Raw genomic sequence first — 23,383 nt, 5'->3', positions numbered from 1 at the left:
GAGGTGTTGAATTGTTTTCAAATCTTAAGGGCTCTTTGGAAAATTGCTCATGTTGTTATTTGCCACTGTTTTTTTTCCGTTGTGTCAGGACTGCCCAACCCTACCCTCCAGATTTGTTTTATGGTTTAAAACTGTCTTTCTTTTCCAGGCTGGTTTCATTTGTGTTTTTTCTCATCTGGTGTTTAATCAAATGCTAATTTGGAAAAAATGTAAAACGGATTTAATTAAAATAAAGCAAAATAATGAGCTAGAAAATAATTTTTTGATTTTATTAAATAAATCTTTTGGTCAAATCAGTGTAAGTTTAGGGGGATGTTTGAAAAATAAATCAGGAATAAAGTAAGATAATTGTCTACATGACAGAAAATGATTCTTTTGTATATTTTTCTGCAAACTGCAATTTAACTAGTATAAGCTGTAACCTGTGTTTTTAAATAAACAGTCTTTAGAGGTTGTTTTGGGAGAAGAGAAAAAAATATCTGTTTTTGACAGAAAAGGGGCTAATTAGAGAGAGATAATTGGTTGTTTACCTATAGTTTATGTTTTACTTTTAAAAGTGGTGAAAATAACTATTAAAGAAGTCCGGGCATCACTTGGATTCAGTCCCTTGCTGCTCCCTTTCCCACCCATTAGCATACACTCACATGACATCAGTCCCTTTCCCGCCTATGTACACAAACAGTATTAAAATGCGGTTGGTTCATGGGAGCGATGCTTAATGGATTGTTGCCAAATAGGTTTTGTAATGTGCTTTTAACATATAGAAATGAAGAAATGTTCCTCAAATGGCCAAAAAAGGAAATGTAGTCAGTCAGGCACTTTAGAGGCAAACACAGACAGGGGGACATTGTATGGATGTTTATCTTGAATGGCTCAGTGCATGTGGCAGCCGACGACCACAGTCTGTCAGTGACGAGCAGAAAGCAAACGAGTAGCAACACGTCTGTTACAGGGGACGTGAATGTGAGAGAAAAAGAGTAAGGCCGAAAGAATTCAGGACTAAAATGTCAACCTCATCTCTAGCGCATTAGCTGTCACTATTTACATGATTGGGTTGGTTCCTGTTGTCAGCATTGAAGGCAAATGAGTCAAAGAGTGGGGTTTCTGAGTGGGACAGAGCAGTGGATTGTGTGATTGTTGTACACATAAATTCATATTTGCTTGTAAGTGAAATTCCACGTGAATTTTTTTTTGTCAAACAGCGATGCAGTCTGAGTTCAGTTTTAGTCTGGATTTTTCCTCTAGAACATAGAAGAACACGCACAGAATCATCTAAAAAGCTGTAATTAGGAGAACGAGTGACAATAGTGGCTGTCATAGAAGCAACGCAGTCTATTCATGTGAGCTGAAAGTGTTGGTGTCAGGTAAAAACTACCTCTCCTTTCTGCTGGTTTGTGACCAATATCTCATTAGGTCGTATCATGTGTCACTTTCAACACAGCACAAGAAGGAACTACAAGCCAGATTACTCTAGTTTTTATGTACCGGTGTATGAGATCGATCAACTTCTAAAGCTTCAGCCAAATTTCCACGTACCCTGTATTGCACCAAATATTCAATAGAATCTCCTGAATATCATGTTTTACATACATCTCTTTTTTCTATCTTTGAAAAAAAGTCTTGGTTTGAATAACAGGATTTTATTTTTTAAGAAGAATAAAGACGGTCCCTTATTGAAAGGATATATCAGTTTTATCATTTGAAGACGGGAAAGTCTCCTTTGTCTGCTAAATTTAGCAGAGGCCACAGAACCAGGAAATTCAAATTGTGTGTGATAAATATTTGAATGCCATTCCTGTCTGCCTTTCTGTTTTTTTTAAGTTGCATTCTCTATTGTTTGCTAGCGTTTGATGTCTTCTGTCCTACATGTCTCGGTTTTGTGTGTTTTTCTTGTCCACGGTGTTTACTTTCTTTCTGTTCTCATTTTTTTCCCCTTCTCTTAGGGACTTTCTTCCCCGTGGGTCAGGCATTGTTACCCGCAGACCTCTCATTTTGCAGCTGGTCAACTGTAAAACAGGTGAGTATATCCTATCCAGAATAAAGCCAACAGCCATACCCCAATTTCCTTTCATTACATCAAGCATATGGCTTCTCTAATACAGAACCTCAAGCTAGGTATGCCACAGCTCCTTCCATCTCATAAATTTAAATTTCTTTCTCCGTTCTTTCTGTTCTCTACCTCTTTGTATTTCCATTTCTCCCTTTGCCTTTTCTTATAATAATGACTCTGCCCCACAGAACATGCTGAATTCCTGCACTGCAAAGGGAAGAAGTTTGTGAATTTCGATGAAGTGCGAGCGGAAATTGAAGCGGAGACCGACAGAGTAACGGGATCCAATAAGGGCATCTCTCCCATCCCAATTAATCTGAGAGTCTACTCGCCTCACGGTAACAGCCACAAAGCTAGTTAAAGCACACATCCTCACAAAGATTTCCACAAGTCCTTCTTGGTTTACTCTGCTTTTATTTCACTTTTAGATTAAGAAAAAAAACGTCATTAATGATATAAAAACAAGCTAAGATTAGCTCATCAATTTATTTGTTGTGTTTTATGGAGTGTGTCACTCTCTACAAACAGCACAATCGTGTCCATTGATTTTTGGAAGATAAAACAACAAAATATAAATGTTTTTCCTTTTAACTCCACCTAAGAGTCGTCAGTTATCAGCATTATCAATTAGTAATGACTTAATTGCCTAATTGTAGATGAGTCAGTTATTTATAAGGTCAAATATATCGTATTTTTGCAAAAAAGTATTTCTTAACTTTACTTCAGCCAGTACAGAACCCATTTTAGCCCCAACACTATTGATTTGTAAATGTGTCTGAGGTCATTGTTCTGATCCAGTCTTTAGCTGTCTGACGGTTCCTTCCACTTATGAAATAATGTTGGCAACCATGGAAATCATGTGACTCATTGACGGAAAGATTTCCAGGTATCATAAACTTCTCTGACTGTCGGTAGGAGTTGTTAATGCTGATGCACAGGTTTTTTTAAATTCCCAAATAAATGGCCTATTGGGTCTAAATACGCATCAGTATTTTATCATTATTATATTTTTTTATAAAAAACGAGGTTTGGTATTTAATCTCCTTAGAACTGAGGAAAAAAGTCATTTTGTACCACCACAAAGACAAACTTCTCCTCTTTTTACAAAATAGTATCATGGAAAAGGCTGGAAAACCTCATTCTTATGACATCAGTAGATTTTGCTCAAATGAGTTCAAAGATGAACACCAGTAGCCGATGTGCAGAAGACATAAACCAGTGGTGTCCAAAGTCATTCCTTGAGGGCCGGCCTCCTGCTGTTTTTCCAGAAACGCCTCCTTATCTGTTGCTGATTACCTGGATCAGGTGTGTTTGGCCAATAAGGAGTTTCAATTGCAGGTTGGTTAGAAAACATGTAAGAGACCGACCCTCAAGGACTGACTTTGGACACTCCTGACTTTGGACACTCCTGACATAGACAATAGTTTGTTCTCAGCTTAAATCTCAAGAGAATAAATAATAAAAAAAAGAAACAGGTCCTCTCAACAAGTCATCTGTAAAAGCAAACCTTAGCAGTGTGTTAAATTACACTTTAACAGAACTTTTAATGCTTCAAGCAGTAAAACTCCTGCTATATATTTTCAATAAAAAATCTGCCTCTATGAACTCTTTTATGTCTTTTGTGTGTAAAGGTCGACTTTGTGGTCTTTGTTTTTTTCCTAAAAAACAGCACCAACTGCATTTTTACGTTTATTGCGCTGTTGCTCATCTTCTGGTTAATTTCAACTTATATGCGGTTATAACATCACATTATAATTTTGGGCTCTTTCACGAGGCTTTCCTGTAGAAATGACACGGAGCGGTACACGTTCCTCCCATGTAGGCGACATTAGCACTGCTTTTAATAGCGTGTCAGTTTTCTTCAACCAGATAATTGCCCTTTCATAGCTTTTGCAGCTAATTTATGAAACATTTATTTTTCATCTATCACTGCCAGGGTTGTGTCAAATGCTAAATTAAGGATCCAAAGGAATAAATGGAAATTAACTGCTTGATAGGAAATACTTCTTAAAAAAAAAAAAAGCAACTATGTTTTGTTTCTTGGAAAACTGTTTTTTATTTAGTGGTCTCTGTTTTTTGTACAGTGTTGAACCTGACCCTGATTGACCTCCCGGGTATGACTAAGGTTGCTGTGGGAGATCAGCCGGTGGACATAGAGCATCAGATCAGGGACATGCTGATGCAGTTCATCACCAAGGAGAGCTGTCTAATCCTGGCAGTGACCCCTGCTAACACCGATCTGGCTAACTCCGATGCTTTGAAGATCGCAAAGGAGGTGGACCCACAAGGTATATGCATAGCTTTTGAAGTAGCTTAGTGGGGAAATGCATTATTGTTAGACTTCAAACAGCACCTTGTGATAACTATTACTTTTTATTCCATCAGCTAGATGGATGAAGTGGTTTTGTCAGCATTTCTGTTTCTTTCAAAATGTTGCACCGGTTTTAAAAAAATGCTTTTGCATGGTACATTTTTTAAACATCTATGCTTTTGTCTTGCTTAACATTTAGTCTTTTATATATAGTTGAAAAGAAACGTGTTGACTTGCTTTTGATCCAGGTTTACGCACGATTGGTGTGATAACAAAACTGGATCTGATGGACGAAGGCACAGATGCACGAGACATCCTGGAAAATAAATTACTGCCACTGCGGAGAGGTGAGACATATCCCCCCCCAAAAAAAAACATATTTATTCTTAAAAGTATGGTTAAAAATTGTCATTTTATTAATAAATTGCACACCTCCATTTTTTTAGGCTATATTGGCGTTGTAAACCGGAGTCAGAAAGACATTGACGGGAAAAAGGACATTGGTGCTGCACTGGCTGCAGAGAGAAAGTTCTTCCTGTCTCACCCGGCGTACAGACACATGGCAGAGCGCATGGGCACGCCACATTTACAAAAGACTCTGAACCAGGTTTGATTAAAAAAAAAAATTACAATGATGGCTTAGACATACCATCCTCGTGATTGTCTAAAATGATTCAACCACCTCCGTCTTTAGCAACTCACCAATCACATCAGGGATACGCTGCCTGGATTGCGCAGTAAACTGCAAAGTCAGCTTCTTTCATTGGAAAAGGAAGTTGAGGAATACAAGAACTTCCGTCCAGATGACCCGACACGCAAAACAAAGGCTTTGCTGCAGTAAGTACACGTTGATAGCTCGGTTGGGGAAAAAAAAGCAGCTACTAACAGGGCATCATACAACATTGAAAAGAAAGGCTGGTATCACTGCCAAAATACTGTACAAATTAGTTCAGTTCCAGTTTAAAAATTCTGAATTTAGTTTAAAATCAATTTAATATTTATTTTTTTGGAACTCTCCAAAAAAATATTTTAGCCTCTAAGAAATACAAGAAACTACTGAAATAATTCGAATTTTTGTAGTAAATATTGATTCAGTATCAATTAATTTGATCTTAACTCACAATTAAAAGAAGAAGACTATAGCATATACAAAATAACTTCAAGATTTAAAAAGTTGTTGAAAAATGAAACTATCATTTAAATATGTATGTATTTAAAGCCCTAAATCCTCTTTTTTCTCCTTTTCTGATGACTTTCTGACCAGGATGGTGCAGCAGTTTGGGGTGGATTTTGAAAAATGCATCGAAGGCTCTGGAGACCAGGTGGACACCAACGAACTGTCAGGAGGCGCCAAGATAAACCGCATCTTCCACGAAAGGTTCCCCTTCGAGTTAGTCAAGGTTAGCTCCCTTCCACTGAGTTTCCCGTTCAGTCGTTGAAGTCACAGCAAAGTCCGCTGAGCCGTAAATGTCGCCAATATTTGCATGCTGATTGTTGTTTTACAGATCGTGTTTGATGAGAAGGAACTACGCAGGGAAATCAGTCACGCTATCAAGAACGTTCATGGTGTCAGGCAAGTACAAAAACAAACTAACTTACAAAGTAGAAACATTCTTTATTAGACACCTGGTTATGTTTGTGACATTAAACGCTGCTTTTTTCCTTTTGTCAGGGCTTTTGTTCTGGCATAATTCAAGTTTGTATAATAAGGCCTTGACATCACAAAGCTAATTTAGGTTGATGGATTCAGAAAGTGTCATGTGTTCTATGTGAAATGTACATTTTTTTATTCTACTGTCCCTCCCCTATTTTTCTATCCTTCAGTCCTCCCACTGTAAAACCACCCACTCCTTTTTTGTTTAACATATAATTTAGTCTTGATGTTTTGGATCCTGCAGTGAATCCTTCTGTCATTTGTGTCTGCTCCTCTACATTATGTGTTAAAGTCATCTCTGTCTTTAGATCCCGCTCTCATTTTGTCCCATTTTCCGTTTTATCCGTGTCTGTTAATTGTTCCATTTGTCGGCCTCGTGCCTCTTGTCTCTGTGCATTCTCAGAACTGGGCTGTTTACTCCAGACCTGGCGTTTGAGGCCATCGTGAAAAAGCAGATCGTTAAGCTGAAAACGCCCTGTCTCAAATGTATCGATCTGGTCATTCAAGAGCTCATCAGCACATTCAGGCAGTGCACCAACAAGGTACTGCAGGTGTCCAGCATCTCCCGACCCAGCCAATGCACAGGGCGGGCTCCGAAGTGGGTGTGGCCAAGGGTACACTGACTTCCAACTTTAGCTACACATATTCCTACCACATGTAGCGGAATGGCGCCCATTAGTTTTAGTTCACTGAAGAATAAATGTCGTTGCAGTTTGCTCTTGGCCCCGCCCAGCCCGTAAGCCCTGTGTGCAGGCGGCGCTGTCGTGTTGTGGAGTGTTGTGACGGGTGACGTGTTGTCGTGGAGGTGTTTCTGAGACTGAGCATCTCTGGTCTCTTCTGGACAAGCTGCAGGTCTCAAACTCAATAAAACAGACAGACAAACCTATAGAAAGCCTGTAAGCTGCAAGCTGGTTTTGAATTAAGGCTGACCTACTTTAGGATTTACTGGATTGTCAAGAAAGCGAGGAGGGAAAAACCTGCGGCTTGTCCTTTTCCACTGATATGTCTTTCAACAGCTAGAAATGACTAACTGAACAAATGCTTTTGTCTCTTTTTATTTCTTCTTCTTTTTCCCTCCTCTCTGTCCACTTTTCCTTTTTCTTAAACTTCTTCCCGTGTCTGTCTTCTTACCCCTACAATGGTTTGCAATCCGACCCCCGTGACTTTTCAGAACGGGGCTCTTTACCCCTGACCTGGCCTTCGAGGCGATTGTCAAAAAGCAGATCCTCAAACTCAAAGAGCCCAGCCTCAAATGTGTGGACCTTGTGGTTTCTGAGCTCACCCCACTCGTCATGAAGTGTGCTGTTAAGGTAACCAGGGGTGTATGTACACAAATGAGTTATGAAGCAGGAAGGTGATTTTTATCTATGTTTGTAAATGTGCAAACACACACAAAAATAAAAAAAATCCACCTCATCTGTCATTGCTTGAAATGTCCCGTATTTCCTTCACACCTATGAACGCTGCCAAAATAATCACAATGCAGATGGAGTCCAAATTCACGTTTGAAATTTGAAGCTTGACTTTCTAGCTCCCGGTGCCCTTAGTGTTTGATCTCAGCATCGGCTTGTTAAAGTGCGTATTTTCTACACACTTTCATACTGCTTCGCCTCCATCCAGAGATCCCCCTGATGTGTCTGAGTAGAGCTGAGCTGCTCCTTCACTGACCCACATGGTACCATGACCAACGGTCTATCAGCTGAACCCGGGGGAAAGAGGATTGATTTGAGGGGAAGTGGGAATGATGCCCTGTGGGCTCAGTGACAGCTGGGAGACGAGAAAAAAAAATGTGTTCCCATAGCAACAGTCCTCTACTGCCATCATGTGGATAGTGAAGGCCATTCCACAGCTGCATCACGTTATTCCCCCCAAAAATCCTCACTCTTTTCTACTTTTTTTTTCTTTGGGTTTGGTCATCTTTCACTCTGTCCTCTTTCATCTAGTCTTCACTAATCTTTAAACCTTTCTATCAGCCAGCGGTGAATATTAAAACTCATCTGAATTCAGATCTATTGCTTTGTGTTTGAATAATGAACAGCAGCTCAAACATTTCAACATTGTTACGGTCATCACTGGCTGATAGTGAATGTCTCACGTCTAAGAACTAAATCCTTTATCTGTCTGAAGTCTGTGTAGCTTGACAAGCAATTGCATGCACGTTTGTTTAAGTATGATTCTGAAATGTCACGTCATAAGTCTGCTTGCTGTTTGAGTTTGCTATGGGCAAGTTTCATATGTCTATGTGAGTCTGTGCTCAGTTCTGCAGTTACTGTTGTGCTGCCTTTCAGCTCGGTTCTTATCCCAGACTGAGAGAAGAAACTGAGAGGATTGTCACCACCCATGTCAGGGAAAGAGAAGGGAAGACCAAGGACCAGGTCTGTGTTGAACACTGAAGTGTTTTTGGTGTATTTAACATGTTCTTATCTTAAATTGCATTTATAATTGTTTCTTTATTCAAATAGTTATAATGAAAACATGCATTTTCACAAAGTCTAAAGGTTAAATAAGGTTCAAATCATTTAAATACGTCTGGCTTGCATCTAATTGCAGCAAATGTTATCATTTATGCAGAGATCCATGACATTGAATGTGATAAATTGCAGACAATAGAGCTGAATGACGTTTTTTTAAGTTATAAAAGCATCAACTTCACTCAGAAATTCTAAAAGCGTAGCTCAGTTTAAAGTTTACAGCATTTCTGCATCCTGAAGATGGCTTTTTGGTCTGAATTTTCCTGCATTGTCCTTCAGTTCACAGAAGTGTAATATCACATGTGGTCCTTTCCACCTTCTCATTTGTTCACTGTGTTATAAATTAAGCTTAATTGAGAACCCTCCATCCTAATCACGGTTTTCTGCCTCCTAGGTTCTGCTGCTGATTGACATTGAACTGTCCTACATTAACACCAACCATGAGGACTTCATAGGCTTTGCTAAGTATGTTCACCACCTCCTCTTCCTCCTCCTCCCTGCCTTTTAATTACAATTTACAGCGTGACCCCTGTCTCTGCGCCAGGGCAGTGATGGCCATTAAATCTGAGATGCTGCTCATTTGCAGCTGTACATCCATAGATTTACTAAAGAACATCTTATGGTCGTGTAACTCTTACCCGACCCATTTTACTGCCTTGGTGCCCAGTAGATCCTCAAATATTTCAGACGTTTAGTCTTTCCGTTTAATCTAACAAGTTAAACATGAACCTAGGTATAGAAGAGCAGTCTTTTCTGGGATTGAAACAAACAAAACTTGATAAACGGGCAATGATGTAAGTATAGTTGATGAAATAAGAGATATTGTTGTTGGTTAGAAGTTTTTTGAATCTGATAGTTTGTGATGTTGGTCACTTGTTGAATTTAGAATAAAAAAAAGAGTCTACCAGTAAAAAATGAGATGCATAAATTAATAAGCTTAGTCTAGTTTCAGGTTATCAGAAAGAATGATGAGTATTATTGATGTTGACATCGTATGGGAGCATGCTAGTTTTATACTGAAAAGCCACATAACTGGAGCTTGATTTTTGTTATAATACTCTGCATGAGAGAAAACAAGGTGGAGTCGGTTCACCCATCAAGCATGTCTTGTTGCACGGCAGGCAGATGGTCTCAGTTTCTAAATGTTTTTGCTTCAAAGCCGGCAGAGTGTACCGAAATTGCCATTAGTGCTTTATTTTGAAAACCTACTTGGCTTCCATGATTTATTAGGAGATAAATCCTGGCAATGAATAGTTCCCACTCACAGGTGTAGCTGTTGGATTAACATGGAGTTGGATTGGAGTTGGTCTGTGTGATTTATAACAGAGTCAGCCCTGTGTGAGCATGTGAGGATCTCTGCCCTTCCTCTGCATGGCAAGTGGATTGAAGCAATGTTTTAGAGGTCAGCAAGGGCGTTTTAATGGTTGTCATGACATCACTTTCAGTCTTGACTACAGAAGGCTGGATGATGGTAGCCCTCCAGGGCACTGCAGCAACAGGTGGGCATACAGAAAAGCGTACGGCTTTGTGTCCAGTGTGTCTGAAACAGTTTGAACCTTTTAAAACATCTATTTTAGCTTCATGTCTAATAGTTTCCATATTAATCTCACCTACCAAAAAGATAAATTTAACTGTCAAATCTTTTTCTCTGTTGTATTTTGTGTGGCCTCATTGCTATGTATGTGTTTATCAGTGCTCAGCAGAGGAACACTGCTGTAAACAAGAAGAGGGCCATCCCCAACCAGGTATGCTTTATCCCAGCTTTTCATCACTGCCATATCTCAGGTCAATGTCTCCCATTATTAGTGTATTAATCAATCTTGTGAACACGTCTTAGCTATTAATCTGTGCCTTTGTGTCTAATTTTTAAAGATTTTTCCCTCATTATTTACCTTGATTGCCAACTGTGCCCAGTCTATTGTCCTCAGGTAGATCTTGGGCGGGTACCTTATTTATTTTTATCCACTGATGCTTTATTGAATTTGAGAGGTATTTGAACACGTTTTTGTTGCTCCCAACAGCAGATGGTAACTGAGTAGGGGCCAGTGTAGTTATGTTTGAAAAGAGCCCCTTCCCTGTGCTCCTCTGACATTATTCATTTCTGTTTGCATGTCTGCTCAAAATCAGGCATGATGCTCTGACGCAAAACAACAAATACAAGAGTTTTGTTGATTGTTTTGCTAAGCCATGAATTGAACAGCACTTTATAACGATAAGATTCTAATTTAAAGCATGCATGGACCTTGCACCGATCAACTGAACAAAAGACATGACATAATCGAAATGTGAAATACTTGAAGTAATTCTAATTGCATGTAACTCTCTTGCTCTGTCTCTCTTTTCCTCTCTCTGACTCTTGCCTTCCTCTTTCTTCTGGTTGTCCCATGGATTTCCTTTCATCCTTTCCTTGTGGCACCATTCTATATTTCTCAATCTTTCCCTAAACTCTTCCATTTCTTCTTTCCCTTCTGGATTTCTTCATCGTTCCTGCTGCCTGCTCCTCCCCTCCCCCGTTTTCTCCTTTCTCACTCTTGGCTCTTCAACCTTCATCCTTTGGCTTCTTGCTTTTTCATTTATTTCGGCTTTGATTTTACGCTGCACCTTTTGCTTTTACTCCCCCCCTTCCCTTCCTGTTACTGCAGGGTGAGATTCTGGTAAGTACCCCATAGATTTAAAGCACAGCCTGGCAGGGGCAGCAGGGGTAGGCCATGCAGGGGAACTGAGGCCAGTTTGCAAAGGTCAGCCAGTATGGTAGGAGCCTTAAAAACAGAGTAAATGTCAGTGTTGCCTCCTGTGTATATATACAATATGAGATGTCCTACCCTCCTGCAGCTTGGTGACCTTGGAGAGGTCCGAGAGGAAAAGGTAGAGTCTCCAGATTTGCTTAAAAGAAATGGGTTGTTTGTATTAATTGCACCAGTACAACCATAATTCTTAGCACAGTAATTGTATTTATTCACTTTAATAAGGCAGTAATCGCCTGCAATTCCACTAACATTTTCTCCACTGAACATTTAAAGAACTTTATTTCCCACCACAAAGCGACATGGCGCTTTGCTGTGCTCTCTGCTTAAGACCACATAAAGAGAGAATACACTGGAGCCATCGGTTCTCATGTCAGTCGGTCATCACCACTGCTGCCTCGTGCACGGACGCTTAAAAGGTTGCCTTGAAAGAATCATTCTACATGTCATGGGGACAAAAGAAATAATTACTTAATTGAACTTAAATGGCCAAACTCTTCCTTGTAACATAAGAATTCAGGGCTGATGAGAAAGTTCTGTAAGATGGTGACGTGTCATGATTTTGGGATGCCCTTAAATGTCTCATTTATTTCCTTTCATCTGGAAATTACAATTGGGTTAATGACCTCTAATCAAATCAGTGCCTTTCCTGTTCTTAATCTCTGTAGCAATCTAGCCTCCAACTAACCAGTGAATCATTAGTGCAATGAAGTGACCATTATTGAATTATCCAAGTCTACTTGCAATAGAAAAACAAAAGCATCTCACTGCAGCTCCTTTCTCATCTCATAACCAAACCAACTTAGTCGAAACTTTTCCAGCTGCCTTCAAAACGGTTTTTAAAGAGTTTGAAGTACAGCTATTTTCTTTGTCAAGACAAGCTGCTAGCTATGCTCCTAACATCTTGCTTATTAGTCTCAATACCTTTTTCTCCTTTAAGACCCACTCTGATGAAAATCATGTTTTTACCATGTTCTTGTGGCATTTTTTCCTCATAATTTAGGACATTTATTAAGAAAATTGATCTTAAAATTGCATTACTTAGTATTTCCTTTTTAAATTGTTGTAGATCAGGAGCAGATGAAAACATGCGTTTGAAGCTACAATAGATGAGACAGAAGCTCCTTCCAATCTGATGCATTTGCAAACGTATAGATCCAAGTACGTCTTGGTTTTCCTCGTTTGAGCTTCCTCAAAACTGTATGTCTTGATAGCTCCAATATTTCTCGCCGTTTTTTGTTGCACCGCCAAAATCGGGTTGGGGTTTTGAGGGTCTGCAAGCTAGCGGAATAGAGTGTAAAATGATATCAGTTCAGTTCTGCCTACAACTATTCTAACAAACTCCTGCTGCTCTGCAGAAACTTTCCTATTAAATTACAGTTTAAAAAAATTGTAATTATGTTTGCAACAATAAAAAAACAAAACCATTGGGGACGCTTTTAAACTAGATCAAAAGATAGTCAGAGTGGGTCTTTAATATGTGTTAGATTGTAGTTTTGCATGGAGAAAACACAGAAAGAAGTCCAAAGCAGGCTCTATTGTAAACATTTTGATCACTTTACTGTATCTTCACAAAGGTCTTTCCCTGATTCTCTCAACCATTGTGTCTGAAATTCATTGGAGTCTGTAAGAAACTGAAGGAATCCACCATCACCTTTAAAAAAACTGGGCATGATTTAGTATTTGCACTTTTTGTTCGGGCCTCTAATTCATTCATTCAGTTAAGCTTCTGTCTCTAACCCTGACTGTTTGCTTGCTGCTTCTTTAAATCTCTTTCAATACTATCTGAGTGATCTCCTTTACTCCTTTCCTTCTGAAATCAAAGCAATCGCCTCCTGTATGTCTGTGCAGTTAACACCGGTAACCCCACGGTCTTTGAACCTCCAATAGAGGGGTTGGCTTTTACTGACCCGCTGACATTAACATACCGCTGTCGACCCTTTAGTCTTTAACTCTGAGCTGGCATGACAGCATCTGGTGCTGTTTGTCTGTAACGGCGTGCGTGTTCTCCTTAGTAAAAGAAAACTCTGTCTAAACCCCTGTTAAGTGCTTTCAACTTTTATTTGTAGTTTTTTGTTTCAACAAATGTATAAATTTCAGCTGTGGCCTAAGTAATGGGAGGCTTGCAGACACTTTTATTATTGAGACAACAAAATTACTGTGAGGTCACAGGTAAGTGAGTTTATTATCAATCAGAAAATCATCAAAAAAAAACGCACTTAAAGGGGCCCCACTTTTTCAACCTAATTTGACTTTTGTTAAATCAGTTTTCCTCCATCCTCCTGGTATCCCTCTTTCCCTGTGGCCCTTCTCTTTCCCACATACTCTCATTATTCAGGTGATTAGGAAAGGCTGGCTAACCATCAACATCAGCATCATGAAAGGAGGCTCCAAGGAATACTGGTTTGTCCTGACTGCGGAGTCCCTGTCCTGGTACAAAGATGAGGAGGTGAGAAGAACTTCTCTTTCAGCATCACAATGGAGCGAACGAAGGCGAAGACGGTTATCAGTTGATGTCCTGAACTGTATTTTGGTGCTCATGAGGTGTGTGTGGCTCCCAGTCTAGCCTAACCAATGTGCAGACTACTGTTCAGTTGTAGCTGGAGGAACAGGTAGTCTGAACACTGGGCAGGCGGGGTGGGGGAAAGACCCAGAGGTCATTGAGTCTTCAGGTCGCTACCCTAGAACAGTAGGACAAAGGACACAGAGCGTAAACATTTTAGTGAAACAGATGAAAAAAAAGGTTTATTTTAAAGTCTGTGTTTTCATTAAATCTAACAGTAGTTATTTAAAGAAAATCAAAAATTATCTATAAATTATTACCATTAAAAAAAGAACAATCTCAGTTTAAAATTAAAAACTATAAAGATAATTTCAGAGTCAACAAAGAAGTTTCATCCTCACAGTCTCTCGGGGTCACTCAGACTTTAATAAAATATTTGTAAACTTGGCAAGAATGTGAAGGAAAGTAAAGTTTAGTTTTGAAACCAGATTTGAGAACAAAAATATTCAAACTAAATTTTCAGTCTAAGAATCCCTTCAGTCGTGATACTCACTTTTGCTCCCTCTCAGACCCCAGTTGCTTCCGCTCGTCTGCGTAGAAAGACTCCTAAAAGATGCTGTAAAGCTAAGAATCCCCGGCAGAAACGTTCGTACGCTCCAACAAAAACAAAAACAAACAATGACAATAATGACGACTGCTTGTAAGAAATGGAAAAAGCTGTAATGAAGCCGTAAGATGTTGAAGTCAGACTGACGTGGCAGGCAGGCTGAACTGTTCCAGCCGGGAATTGACTTTGGAATTTGCAGGAAATCGTACGGAGTCTAAAGGGGAGGGGGGATCCTGAGTGCGTGTGTCGGTTTTCCAAACCAATCCTGGATAGAAACCTGGTTCATATTGATCTGAAGTTCCTCACATCTGAAGACATTTGACGCTAATTTTATGTTTGGTTTGCTTGATTATTATTTTTCATTTTGCTTCTGGTGAAGCCTTTCATGTGTGTGCGTGTGAAGAGGGCGGACGATTGTGTAGAACAAGAATGATGCAACTGTTGGGTCTGTCCGCCCTCTGCGTTAGCGCAGACATAAATACTTCCAGATGTTTCTGCTCAACGCCGAGAGCTGCCTGCCCACCCCAGAACTCCCCCATGCCCCTCCTCTTCGTCCTCCTCCTCGCCTTCATCATGCATTTCTTCATCCCCTGAGCCTGGTGGTCATCCTCACAGAGGAAATGCATTCCTTTATGTTTGCTCATTCAAGGCGCTGACCCAGTTTTTCTCTCTTTATTTCCCTGAGTGTGTGATGATAAAACTCCTGTGTTTTTAATTCATAAACCAATAAGTCTGAGTGTTCTAGTTGAAATATTATTCACCACTGTGTCAGACTGATTTGTTTCCAAACTATCTGAGTGGATAGGTAAAATGTTTTGGGGAAAAAAATAGAAAATTATCAGTGAAAACTGTTTTTTATCATGTTCTTATAGCATTCTTCTGATGATGGAGGACATATCTAAAGAAAATTAATCTAAAAATGTAATTTCTAATTTCTTTATTTGAATTGTTGTGAATGAGTAGCCATTTGAAAGGGAGCTTTTTGTGACTTAGAAAATGCTGGTGGGCCACAAGCTCCCAGTTCTCACAAGTTCTCAGCAACGAGGAGAGGAGGGGTGGCGGGGTTGCTCCACGCCAACAGTCCCGCCCACAACTCGGAGGCAAATTTCTAATGAAGTACTGCCACTCCACAGAAACTATGTTCTAGAAAACGACTCTGTTTTTTTTTTTTAATATTTGAGCTTAAAGCGGCATATTAATGGTTAGAAGGTCACTGGGAGCACTTTTAAAATGGATCATACGATGATCAGAGTAATATAAAATTAACAAAAAGCTTTTTGTGGTTTTGCATCATAAACTTAAAATGTAAAAAAAAATCTCAATAACTGTTTCTTTTTAGCTGATTGGATTTGTCACTACTTCTGGATTGTCAGCTTAAAGCTATATTTTATTAGTTCTGTTCTGTGGATGCCATGTCATTTTTTTCTCTTCTGTTTCATTACAGGAAAAGGAAAAGAAGTACATGCTGCCCCTGGATAACCTGAAGATCAGGGATGTAGAGAAAGGCTTCATGTCCTCCAAGCACAGCTTTGCAATCTTCAACACAGAGCAGAGGTCAGAGCTGTGGCGTTGTACAGACGTGGCTGTCCATCACTGAGAACGTGGTCCTATCTTGACTCATTGATTTGGTGTGTTATGAATGTTTCCGAGAAAGTCTCTGATACCAGTTTTGTTTCTTTTCTGTTTCTACAGAAATGTGTACAAGGATCTCCGTCAAATCGAGCTGGCCTGTGATTCTCAGGAGGATGTCGACAGTTGGAAAGCCTCGTTCCTCAGGGCAGGAGTTTATCCCGAGAAAGACCAGGTGTGAAAAACAGCCCTTCCAGAACAATCTGTCAGAGCCTCAAAGCTTGATGGACTGTCTGACCGTGTGTGTTGATTGCGGTTTAGGTGGAGGCTGAAGATGCAGCTCCTACGGACACATTCTCTATGGACCCTCAGCTGGAGCGGCAGGTGGAAACCATTCGCAATCTGGTGGATTCCTACATCGGGATCATCAACAAATCCATCAGAGACCTTGTTCCCAAGACCATCATGCACCTCATGATCAACAGTGTGAGTTGAGCAGTTGTAAACACCAAATAGGATTTTTAGACTTTTTCCTCCCATCTGGAAGGAGCTACTGTTTGTGTTTAGCCTCATCGCTACATGGAAGAATCGACTATATTTAATTTAAAATGCACGGAAGACGCAGATGATGTTGAGAGATCAGGTTTATTATTTTGAGGAGTTCTACAAAGGAGTTACTTTGACTTGCTGTCAAAAATAATAATAATATCGACACAATTAAGAAAACATCATCAACATTTCATGGTTCATGATTGGTTTATGCGATTCGAGCTCTTTGCTGAATTTGATCTTGCGCTGCCTGTCAGAATTTCTGCCATGCCACTCAAAACGCCACTGTGCCCGACACTCTTTCGCCGCAGGACCTCTGATCGCATCTGTACATCGATTTAACATTACAAGTGTCCACCTCTGCCGTACAAATCGCATTCGAGATGAACACATGGATGGATGTGGGGGTGTTTCTCCTATTCTGTTTTTTTACAGGATATCTGCTCTTTATTTCCCCAAAGCTGCACTATAAACTTGGTTTCCTTTGTTTCTGTTAGTGCGCTCCTCTCCAGTGCTGCACCGACATGTTAAATCCTCCTTTTAATGCTACTGTTCCTATCATCACTCATTCCCTGTTGATCACTTACAAACCCCCCAACAAATAAATGTGAAATCTTTTGACATTATTTAATAAGCATCCCAGTACATCAGGTTCATTGTGCTTTTGGCACATAACTGGCTGTAAAAACACAAAATGGCAGGAGCAAAAACTCTGATTTAGGAGGTAAAATGGTGTTTATGAGGGTGTTTGGTGGCATTACAATATTTAAATCTATTATTCACAATTAGTAATCTCAGTGTACCCAACTTTTTTCTAAAATTACAAAGAAATATTTTAAATAAAATGGATAGTTTAATTTTTTGACATAAATTATGAGCTTAAAAAGCTTTTGAGACCCTTTTTTTCCAGATAATTTTATTTATGAGGATACAATCTCACAAAATGAGACTTACTAAAACTGATAAGACTTATGTTTCTATTTGCTGCATATCATATACCCACTCATTTTACTGCTTTTATGAGTTGTGTCTCTAAAATGTCTGACCTTTTGTCCAGGCGAAGGACTTCATCCACGCAGAGCTGCTGGCCTATCTCTACTCATCAGGAGACCAGAACAGCCTCATGGAGGAGTCGGCTGACCAGGCTCAGCGCAGAGACGAAATGCTGCGCATGTACCACGCCCTCAAGGAGGCGCTGCAGATCATCGGAGACATCAGCGTAAACACCATCTCCACCCCCGTACCACCGCCGGTCAATGACTCCTGGATCCCAGAGACCAGGTGAGGAGGAATCGCACAAAAAAGCACATCTATTTAAATATTTTAACGTATAAAATAGGTTGGAGCTGATTCATATTCTGTATTCATTTTGTATTTTAGTGCAAACATTTCATGTGTCTCGTTTCCATCTTTTAGCCCAAATCCCCAGCGCCGACCGCCCCCTGCAACCGCTCCACCTCCTAGCCGTCCACCCGCCGTTCGGGGCCCCACACCAGGGCCACCCATGAACCCGTCCCCTCCTTTTGGGACCCCACTCAATCCCTCTCCAGCCTTTAATGCACCCCCCATCCCGTCTCGCCCAGGACCAGCAGCCAGTGCCTTCAGCAACAATTTGGATCCCTTCAGCGCACCGCCACAGATTCCCTCCCGGCCCGCCCGCATTCCACCTGGTGTGCCCAGGTAAAGCCCTCTTTAATTAAACGATCAGTTTCAATCTACATTATGTAACTTTTTATCACATAATTATTTTGAATGACCTAAATCCTCCTGTAAAAAGCTGCAGGTTGTCTTCGCTCGTTTCTCTGAAGGAGTCTTCCTCCCTTTTTCTTGTTTTTCACTGTTTTTCTCTTTCATTCTCTCCTGCTGGGCCTCCTGCCTTTCTTCTCTGTGGGGTTGTTTGGTTTCTTTGTGGGCACGTCTCACTCCTTGTCCTGTATGTTCTCTCCTCATTTCAGCCGAAGACCCCCTGGTGCTCCGTCTCACCGGCCCACCATTATCCGCCCCGCTGAGCCTTCTCTGCTAGATTAGAGCTGTGGCCGAGCCCACCTAAGCATGTGTGTTTGCATGTGGACGTGTGATTGTCCACACTGAAGTAGCGGGTGATGTGGCGGGTTGTTGAGGGGAGAGGCAGACAATGCAGAACGCGCATCTTCCAGCCGCAACTTTACGATTAATCCATGCAATGTTAATAAGCTGCTAATGTCTGTATGAGTGCACAGGATGGAAAAGAAGCCCTTTAACCACTTGAAGATGTTCTCACCGCTGTGGAACACAAAGTAAAACCAGATGATCTAAATGATGCATTCAGTTAGTTTTTTTTTTTTTTTTTAGTTTTTGATTTGTTTCCTCCACTGTTAGATTTGTATTTCTTCTAAAGTTCCCGACATTATATACCAGACATAAAATAACTTATTAAGCTGTACAGGCTGGCTCTCCCCTCCCCTCCTATCGTTTTGAGATGGGCCCGGATGACTTTTGTGTAAAACACACTTAACCTATCGGTAATGTTTTACTGGAATTTCATATCTAAAATGATTTCATACTGAAAAAGAAAACCCCAATAGCTTATTATCACTGTTATTTTTGGTGTCAATTATATATATATATTTTTTTCTTGTGTTATTTTATTTGAGTGACTGTTGTTTTTAATGATCGTTCTAAATGTAGCTTTAAATCAAATCTTAATCGCAGCAGAGACGAAGCATAAAAAGACACAGGGTAGGGGTTTTTCAGGAGACGGAGGAAATCTCCAGCTTCCCTCTCTGTGGTTTGTTCTTCCGCAAACGAAAAGATGTCAACTCCAGTGACCACCAAGCACTTCTAACCGTCTAGCCTTACAGGAAGCTCCTCATAAAACATAGTCTGTTAACCATGAAACTATGCACAAATGTCAGAGAGGGAAAGGACAAGAAGCTTTCTACACTAATCCTAGGAGGTTATTTAACATCAGCTCAACCTGGTCGCTTTTGGCAGAGCTGATTCAAATTGATCAGAGCACACCTGCCAAGTGTCATTTTGCTGATATGTAGATAAAAAAGTCCTCCCTATATCTCTAGATTCCTCAAAGACAGTGTTTATATCTTCTGATACATTTGTTCTTCCATAACTGTACATAGCTGCTCTGGAGAGTTAGTCACAAAGCAAAACAACCCACTTCTAGCTAGTTAAAGCCCAGTACCTTCAAACCCTATTATAGTCTATTAACTAAGCAAATTATTAACAATATCTTTACATGGATTAAGTAACAGTCTAGCAGGAAAAAACATTATTTATAACCTGGACATTTCTGTTTTGTTCACCCAGTTCTTTAGCGTTTCTTTATTTTAGAGTTCTGCTGCAGGGATTTCCTGTCAGAATGTGCACTTGGGATATACATATTTTGCTGATAAATATGGGTTTTTTTGTTTTTCTTTTTCATAGTGGAAGTGGGGTTGGGATACTTGCTGTTTGGTTTGTAGCCGTCATAAATAAATGCACATTCTTTCTGGAGGAACTCTATTCAAGGATCACATTATGTGATGATAAAATATGGGGGGAATTGGGTCAAACCATTCAGACGTCCAGTCAGCTCTCGACAGAATGTGCTTTCCATTTTTACCATTTCCTCCAGGTCTTGCTTTCCGTGACAGTGCCAGAAAGAGTAGCTCAATCTTTGGGAAAACAGTTTGGAAAATTGAAATTCGATGCTCTTCAATCCAGAAATTTCTGAGCCCAGGCGGGTTTTTGTCTGGAACTCTTTAGTGCCTGTCACCTGAGCTTGCCTCCACTGGAGATGTGTCTGGCTAACGTTAGGCTGTGGGGTCTCCTTGTGCACGTTTCCCTCCCCTCTCTGAATACGGAAGAAGGGGCTGGAAACCAACTTGCAAAAGTCCCTTTGTTTTGCAAACCCTTGTCAAGTGCCTCTGCACCAGTTAATTGATTTGAATAAATATATTGAACTGATTTAGAAAATAAAGAGGTGTTGTCTACAATAAAGGGAGTGGCCGTGGTGGTTGGTGTCTCTTTGTGTCTGTGTGCACTTTCTTTCCTTTCTGTCCCAGAGGGTGTAGAGCGGTTTAGTTTTCCCCCCTTCTCTTTGTTCATATATAAACTAACTCTGTTAGGCCTGTTAGCGACATTCAGTCAGTTTTACAAAGTACAAGACATTTTAAATTCAAGTTTTATAACAGATTTTGCTTATTTCAAGTATTTTTTTATTTAAAGAACAATTTAGTTGTAGATCTTCCACAAAAGTCCACTGCGATCGACTTTACCCATAGGTTTTATGTTCATGCTAATTCAGTATTTTTTATTTACAGATAGCTGAGCCCTTTAGGATTACAGGTCGATTGGACTAAGAGTTCATTGAGAGATTAACGCTGGTTGATTGTTTTCAAACAGGCGACCACCTCCACGTCCAAACCAGTGGTGATCCTGACCGGCACGCAGACCGTCCGACTTCCGTCCACGGCAGCAATGAACGCAGAAGAGCGGCGTTTATGATCGTCAGGAAAAAAAAGCCAAAACTTTAAATAATATATTACTGTTACACACCTGCCACTTTGTGACGAGGCAAGAGAGAAAACACTAAAGAAAATGTTCTAATTCTTTAAAAATGTTTGTTTTTAAACTAGTGTGAGCAAATAAATTGTAGATACCTCTAAGCAATTGCCATTACTGACAAGTTGGTGATTAAGAAAAAATCTAACAAAAAAAAAATACAGGTAAAATATGTAACTTTTACTATTTTGTTTTCATGATACACAAAATATGCCTTAAGAGTTCTAAATAAAGGGATATAATTTTGCTAAAATGTGCAATATCAAAAAATAACAGCCATGTGTTGTGAATGAAATAACTATAGTTTCTGTTTCTTAAAAAAAAAAGAAAATGGGTGAAAATATGTCTGCTTTTTTACCAGGATTTGCTTCAGAAAGGGATTTAGATCAGAATTAATGTCAGAATTAGGGTTTCATGTGTTTTAGCTGCTGATTTATTAACACTGTTTAAAAAATTGCCAAGAGCTCTGAGCATTTAAGCTTTAATAAAGAACAAAGTATAAACCATTTTTTGCATTTTCAGAATTTGTAGCGACATTTACAAATACAGCTTCAAGTATTTTGTGTTGAGTTCACATGAATCCATAAAACTCAAAAAGGTTCTCTTAAACTATACATATAATTCAAATTCCCATGTTTATGGTGAAAACAAGTTTTATGTGCGAACTCGCTTGTTGTCAAAGAGGCGCTGCAGAGTGTATATTTGAACAACAGCAACAGTAAGCAGGACAAAAAGGTTGATGCAGGACCAGAAGGACACTCGCCACAGGTTGTCTTCCAGAAGGTAGCGGTCTCTGGACTCAAAGGCCCGCAGCAGAGCCTGGACCTGCCGGCTCTTCTCCAGATGTCTATAAACTGATTCCATTCTTGACTGGGGAGAAGGATAATAAGGACCAAGATATAAAATGAGATGAAGAAATGTATGACCGCTCACCCTGATGTCCTCCAGTCTGTAGTCCACTGTGCTGTCTGTCACTGCGAAGTCCTCCCAGTCTTCTCGGGCTCCTCCTGCGTCGCTCTGACTGTTCACAACCACCTCAAAAAACACCATTTTCTCTGATAGTTTACTGAAGCTGTTGTCAAAACACAACCTGTAGTCTCCATCTTCTGCTGGGTCCACCCTGAAATAAAAGGAATCACATATTCAAAATAAAAATACATCAAGGCTTTCAAAGTGATGAGGTCGAATAGTAGTCTACGTGTGGATGCCGTGAGAGTTCCGAAAGTCGGAGATCAGTCGGTGTCCGCTGGGTGAGACGAGGACAAAGCCAACATCCAGACCTGACCCTGCTATCACCTGTGATGATAGGAATACAGTGAAATGCTTCTATTCATATCCTTTTATTTTCACTCCTGACATAAAGTTCACCGCTTGAGCTTATCAGTGCAACTGCTGCATGAAATTCAAATGACACAGATAACCAAGAGGAACAGCCATGGAGTTCACACCAGCTCATTGTCAGACAGAGATGGGGAAAAAGAAAAAGTCTGTCCATTTTTGTTCCATTATGCTTCAGAGGGAATGGTGTGACTTCAGTTTACGTGAGGATGGAACCATCCAGTGTCACTTCCTTTAGTGAGGATTGTCTTGTGTTTAGGAGGGCGCAGCATGACCTTTGCACTAAGACGGGAATGCAGCTGCAAGACACTACAGCAAAGTCCCGACTCTGATGAGGTGTTTAAAGGTGAAACAAGATAAAACCATTCACAAATGCAAATTTTGTAGTTAGTTTTCCTCTTTTTTGGAATGCATCCACCATAATCCATCTTTTCTAATCGTTCCACTTGTAAGACGGAAGTCCGGAAGTGACAAAATAAAGTTTTGTTTACATTATCATAAATATTTATTTACCTGGTATTCTACTTCCATGCTGTCATTCCTTGTGGTTGACTGGAAAAAGCACTCTGTGCTGCCAGCAGGTAAAATGAAAGTAAACTCCATGTGTTGCTTTGCCTCTGAACCCAAAATCAGCCCCACAGTCAGAGTTAAGAGCATTTCCAAACCGAGCCGAGCTGTGACAGCCATCATGGGAAGGTAACAGCTTATAGTCCATTCAGGGAGTTTCCCTTTACCTCCACAAGCTCCAAGCAGCTTTCCTCAGAATCATTCATACAGGAAGAAAAAGGCTTTTTGTGCATAAAAAACCTTGTGCATAAGCTGTTCCTTGTAGAAAAAACACAAAGTTTGCAGTTTTCTCAGTCAATCCTGATCGAGTGGAGTCACCAGGGTCAGATCAGCAGCGCTCTGCAGATGGACTTCACTCTCACAGGAGGTTGTGATCTCTGACGGTCTGAGGGTTGGACAGGAAGCACCACGCAGATAATGTTCAACATAATCTGTTTATAAAGACATTTATATTTTTATCTGTTTAATAATGCACAATTGC

General features: G+C 40.1%; 2 protein-coding genes and 1 long non-coding RNA gene across 7 annotated transcripts in view; 1 reads left to right on the top strand and 2 right to left on the bottom strand.

Annotated features, from left to right (window-relative positions):
- Positions 1-21,101, top strand: part of dnm2a (dynamin 2a) — a 26,601-nt gene extending 5,500 nt beyond the window's left edge. Inside the window, exons 2-21 of one of the 4 annotated variants that reach the window (XM_036213226.1) lie at positions 1,944-2,017; positions 2,239-2,388; positions 4,135-4,338; positions 4,610-4,708; positions 4,808-4,968; positions 5,056-5,198; positions 5,626-5,761; positions 5,867-5,934; positions 6,419-6,557; positions 8,304-8,390; positions 8,881-8,951; positions 10,180-10,231; positions 11,319-11,351; positions 13,569-13,679; positions 15,785-15,894; positions 16,033-16,144; positions 16,231-16,395; positions 17,516-17,739; positions 17,875-18,138; positions 20,839-21,101. In XM_036213226.1, coding sequence (XP_036069119.1) covers positions 1,944-2,017; positions 2,239-2,388; positions 4,135-4,338; positions 4,610-4,708; positions 4,808-4,968; positions 5,056-5,198; positions 5,626-5,761; positions 5,867-5,934; positions 6,419-6,557; positions 8,304-8,390; positions 8,881-8,951; positions 10,180-10,231; positions 11,319-11,351; positions 13,569-13,679; positions 15,785-15,894; positions 16,033-16,144; positions 16,231-16,395; positions 17,516-17,739; positions 17,875-18,138; positions 20,839-20,869 — 2,434 coding nt within the window. In that variant the 3' untranslated portion in view covers positions 20,870-21,101. Of the gene's footprint in view, positions 1-1,943; positions 2,018-2,238; positions 2,389-4,134; positions 4,339-4,609; positions 4,709-4,807; positions 4,969-5,055; positions 5,199-5,625; positions 5,762-5,866; positions 5,935-6,418; positions 6,558-8,303; positions 8,391-8,880; positions 8,952-10,179; positions 10,232-11,128; positions 11,141-11,318; positions 11,352-13,568; positions 13,680-15,784; positions 15,895-16,032; positions 16,145-16,230; positions 16,396-17,515; positions 17,740-17,874; positions 18,139-18,413; positions 20,434-20,838 lie in introns of those variants that run through there. The other 3 variants (XM_036213225.1, XM_024272610.2, XM_024272611.2) reach the window with 3 other exon arrangements.
- Positions 13,268-14,486, bottom strand: LOC118599051. Its single transcript, XR_004948327.1, has 2 exons — positions 14,287-14,486; positions 13,268-13,911 (listed from the first exon to the last, which is right to left on the bottom strand). It is a non-coding gene; the product is annotated as an uncharacterized LOC118599051 (long non-coding RNA).
- Positions 19,855-23,383, bottom strand: tmed1a (transmembrane p24 trafficking protein 1a). Of its 2 annotated transcripts, XM_024272615.2 has the most exons (4): positions 22,849-23,367; positions 22,196-22,293; positions 21,931-22,117; positions 19,855-21,867 (listed from the first exon to the last, which is right to left on the bottom strand). In XM_024272615.2, the coding sequence occupies exons 1-4, from the start codon at positions 23,023-23,025 to the stop codon at positions 21,652-21,654; spliced, it is 678 nt and encodes a 225-aa protein (XP_024128383.1). In that variant the 5' UTR covers positions 23,026-23,367; the 3' UTR covers positions 19,855-21,651. The 2 variants fall into 2 exon arrangements, with proteins under 2 accessions (XP_024128383.1, XP_024128382.1); XM_024272614.2 differs by having other exon boundaries at positions 19,855-22,117; positions 22,849-23,383.

This window comes from Oryzias melastigma, linkage group LG8, assembly GCF_002922805.2.
Source record: "Oryzias melastigma strain HK-1 linkage group LG8, ASM292280v2, whole genome shotgun sequence".
NCBI lineage: Eukaryota > Metazoa > Chordata > Actinopteri > Beloniformes > Adrianichthyidae > Oryzias > Oryzias melastigma.
Note: the sequence above shows the minus strand (reverse complement) of the source record. Positions and strands in the feature narration are given on the sequence as shown.

Bases quoted from the DNA above. Each gene is read 5' to 3' on its own strand.
- tmed1a (XM_024272614.2), bottom strand. From the start codon at position 23,025: ATGATGGCTGTCACAGCTCGGCTCGGTTTGGAAATGCTCTTAACTCTG. The intron at 22,294-22,848 runs GTAAATAAATAT...CTATCATCACAG, and splicing joins GCATGGAAGTAGAATACCAG to GTGATAGCAGGGTCAGGTCT. The intron at 22,118-22,195 runs GTAGACTACTAT...CTTTTATTTCAG, and splicing joins AACTCTCACGGCATCCACAC to GGTGGACCCAGCAGAAGATG.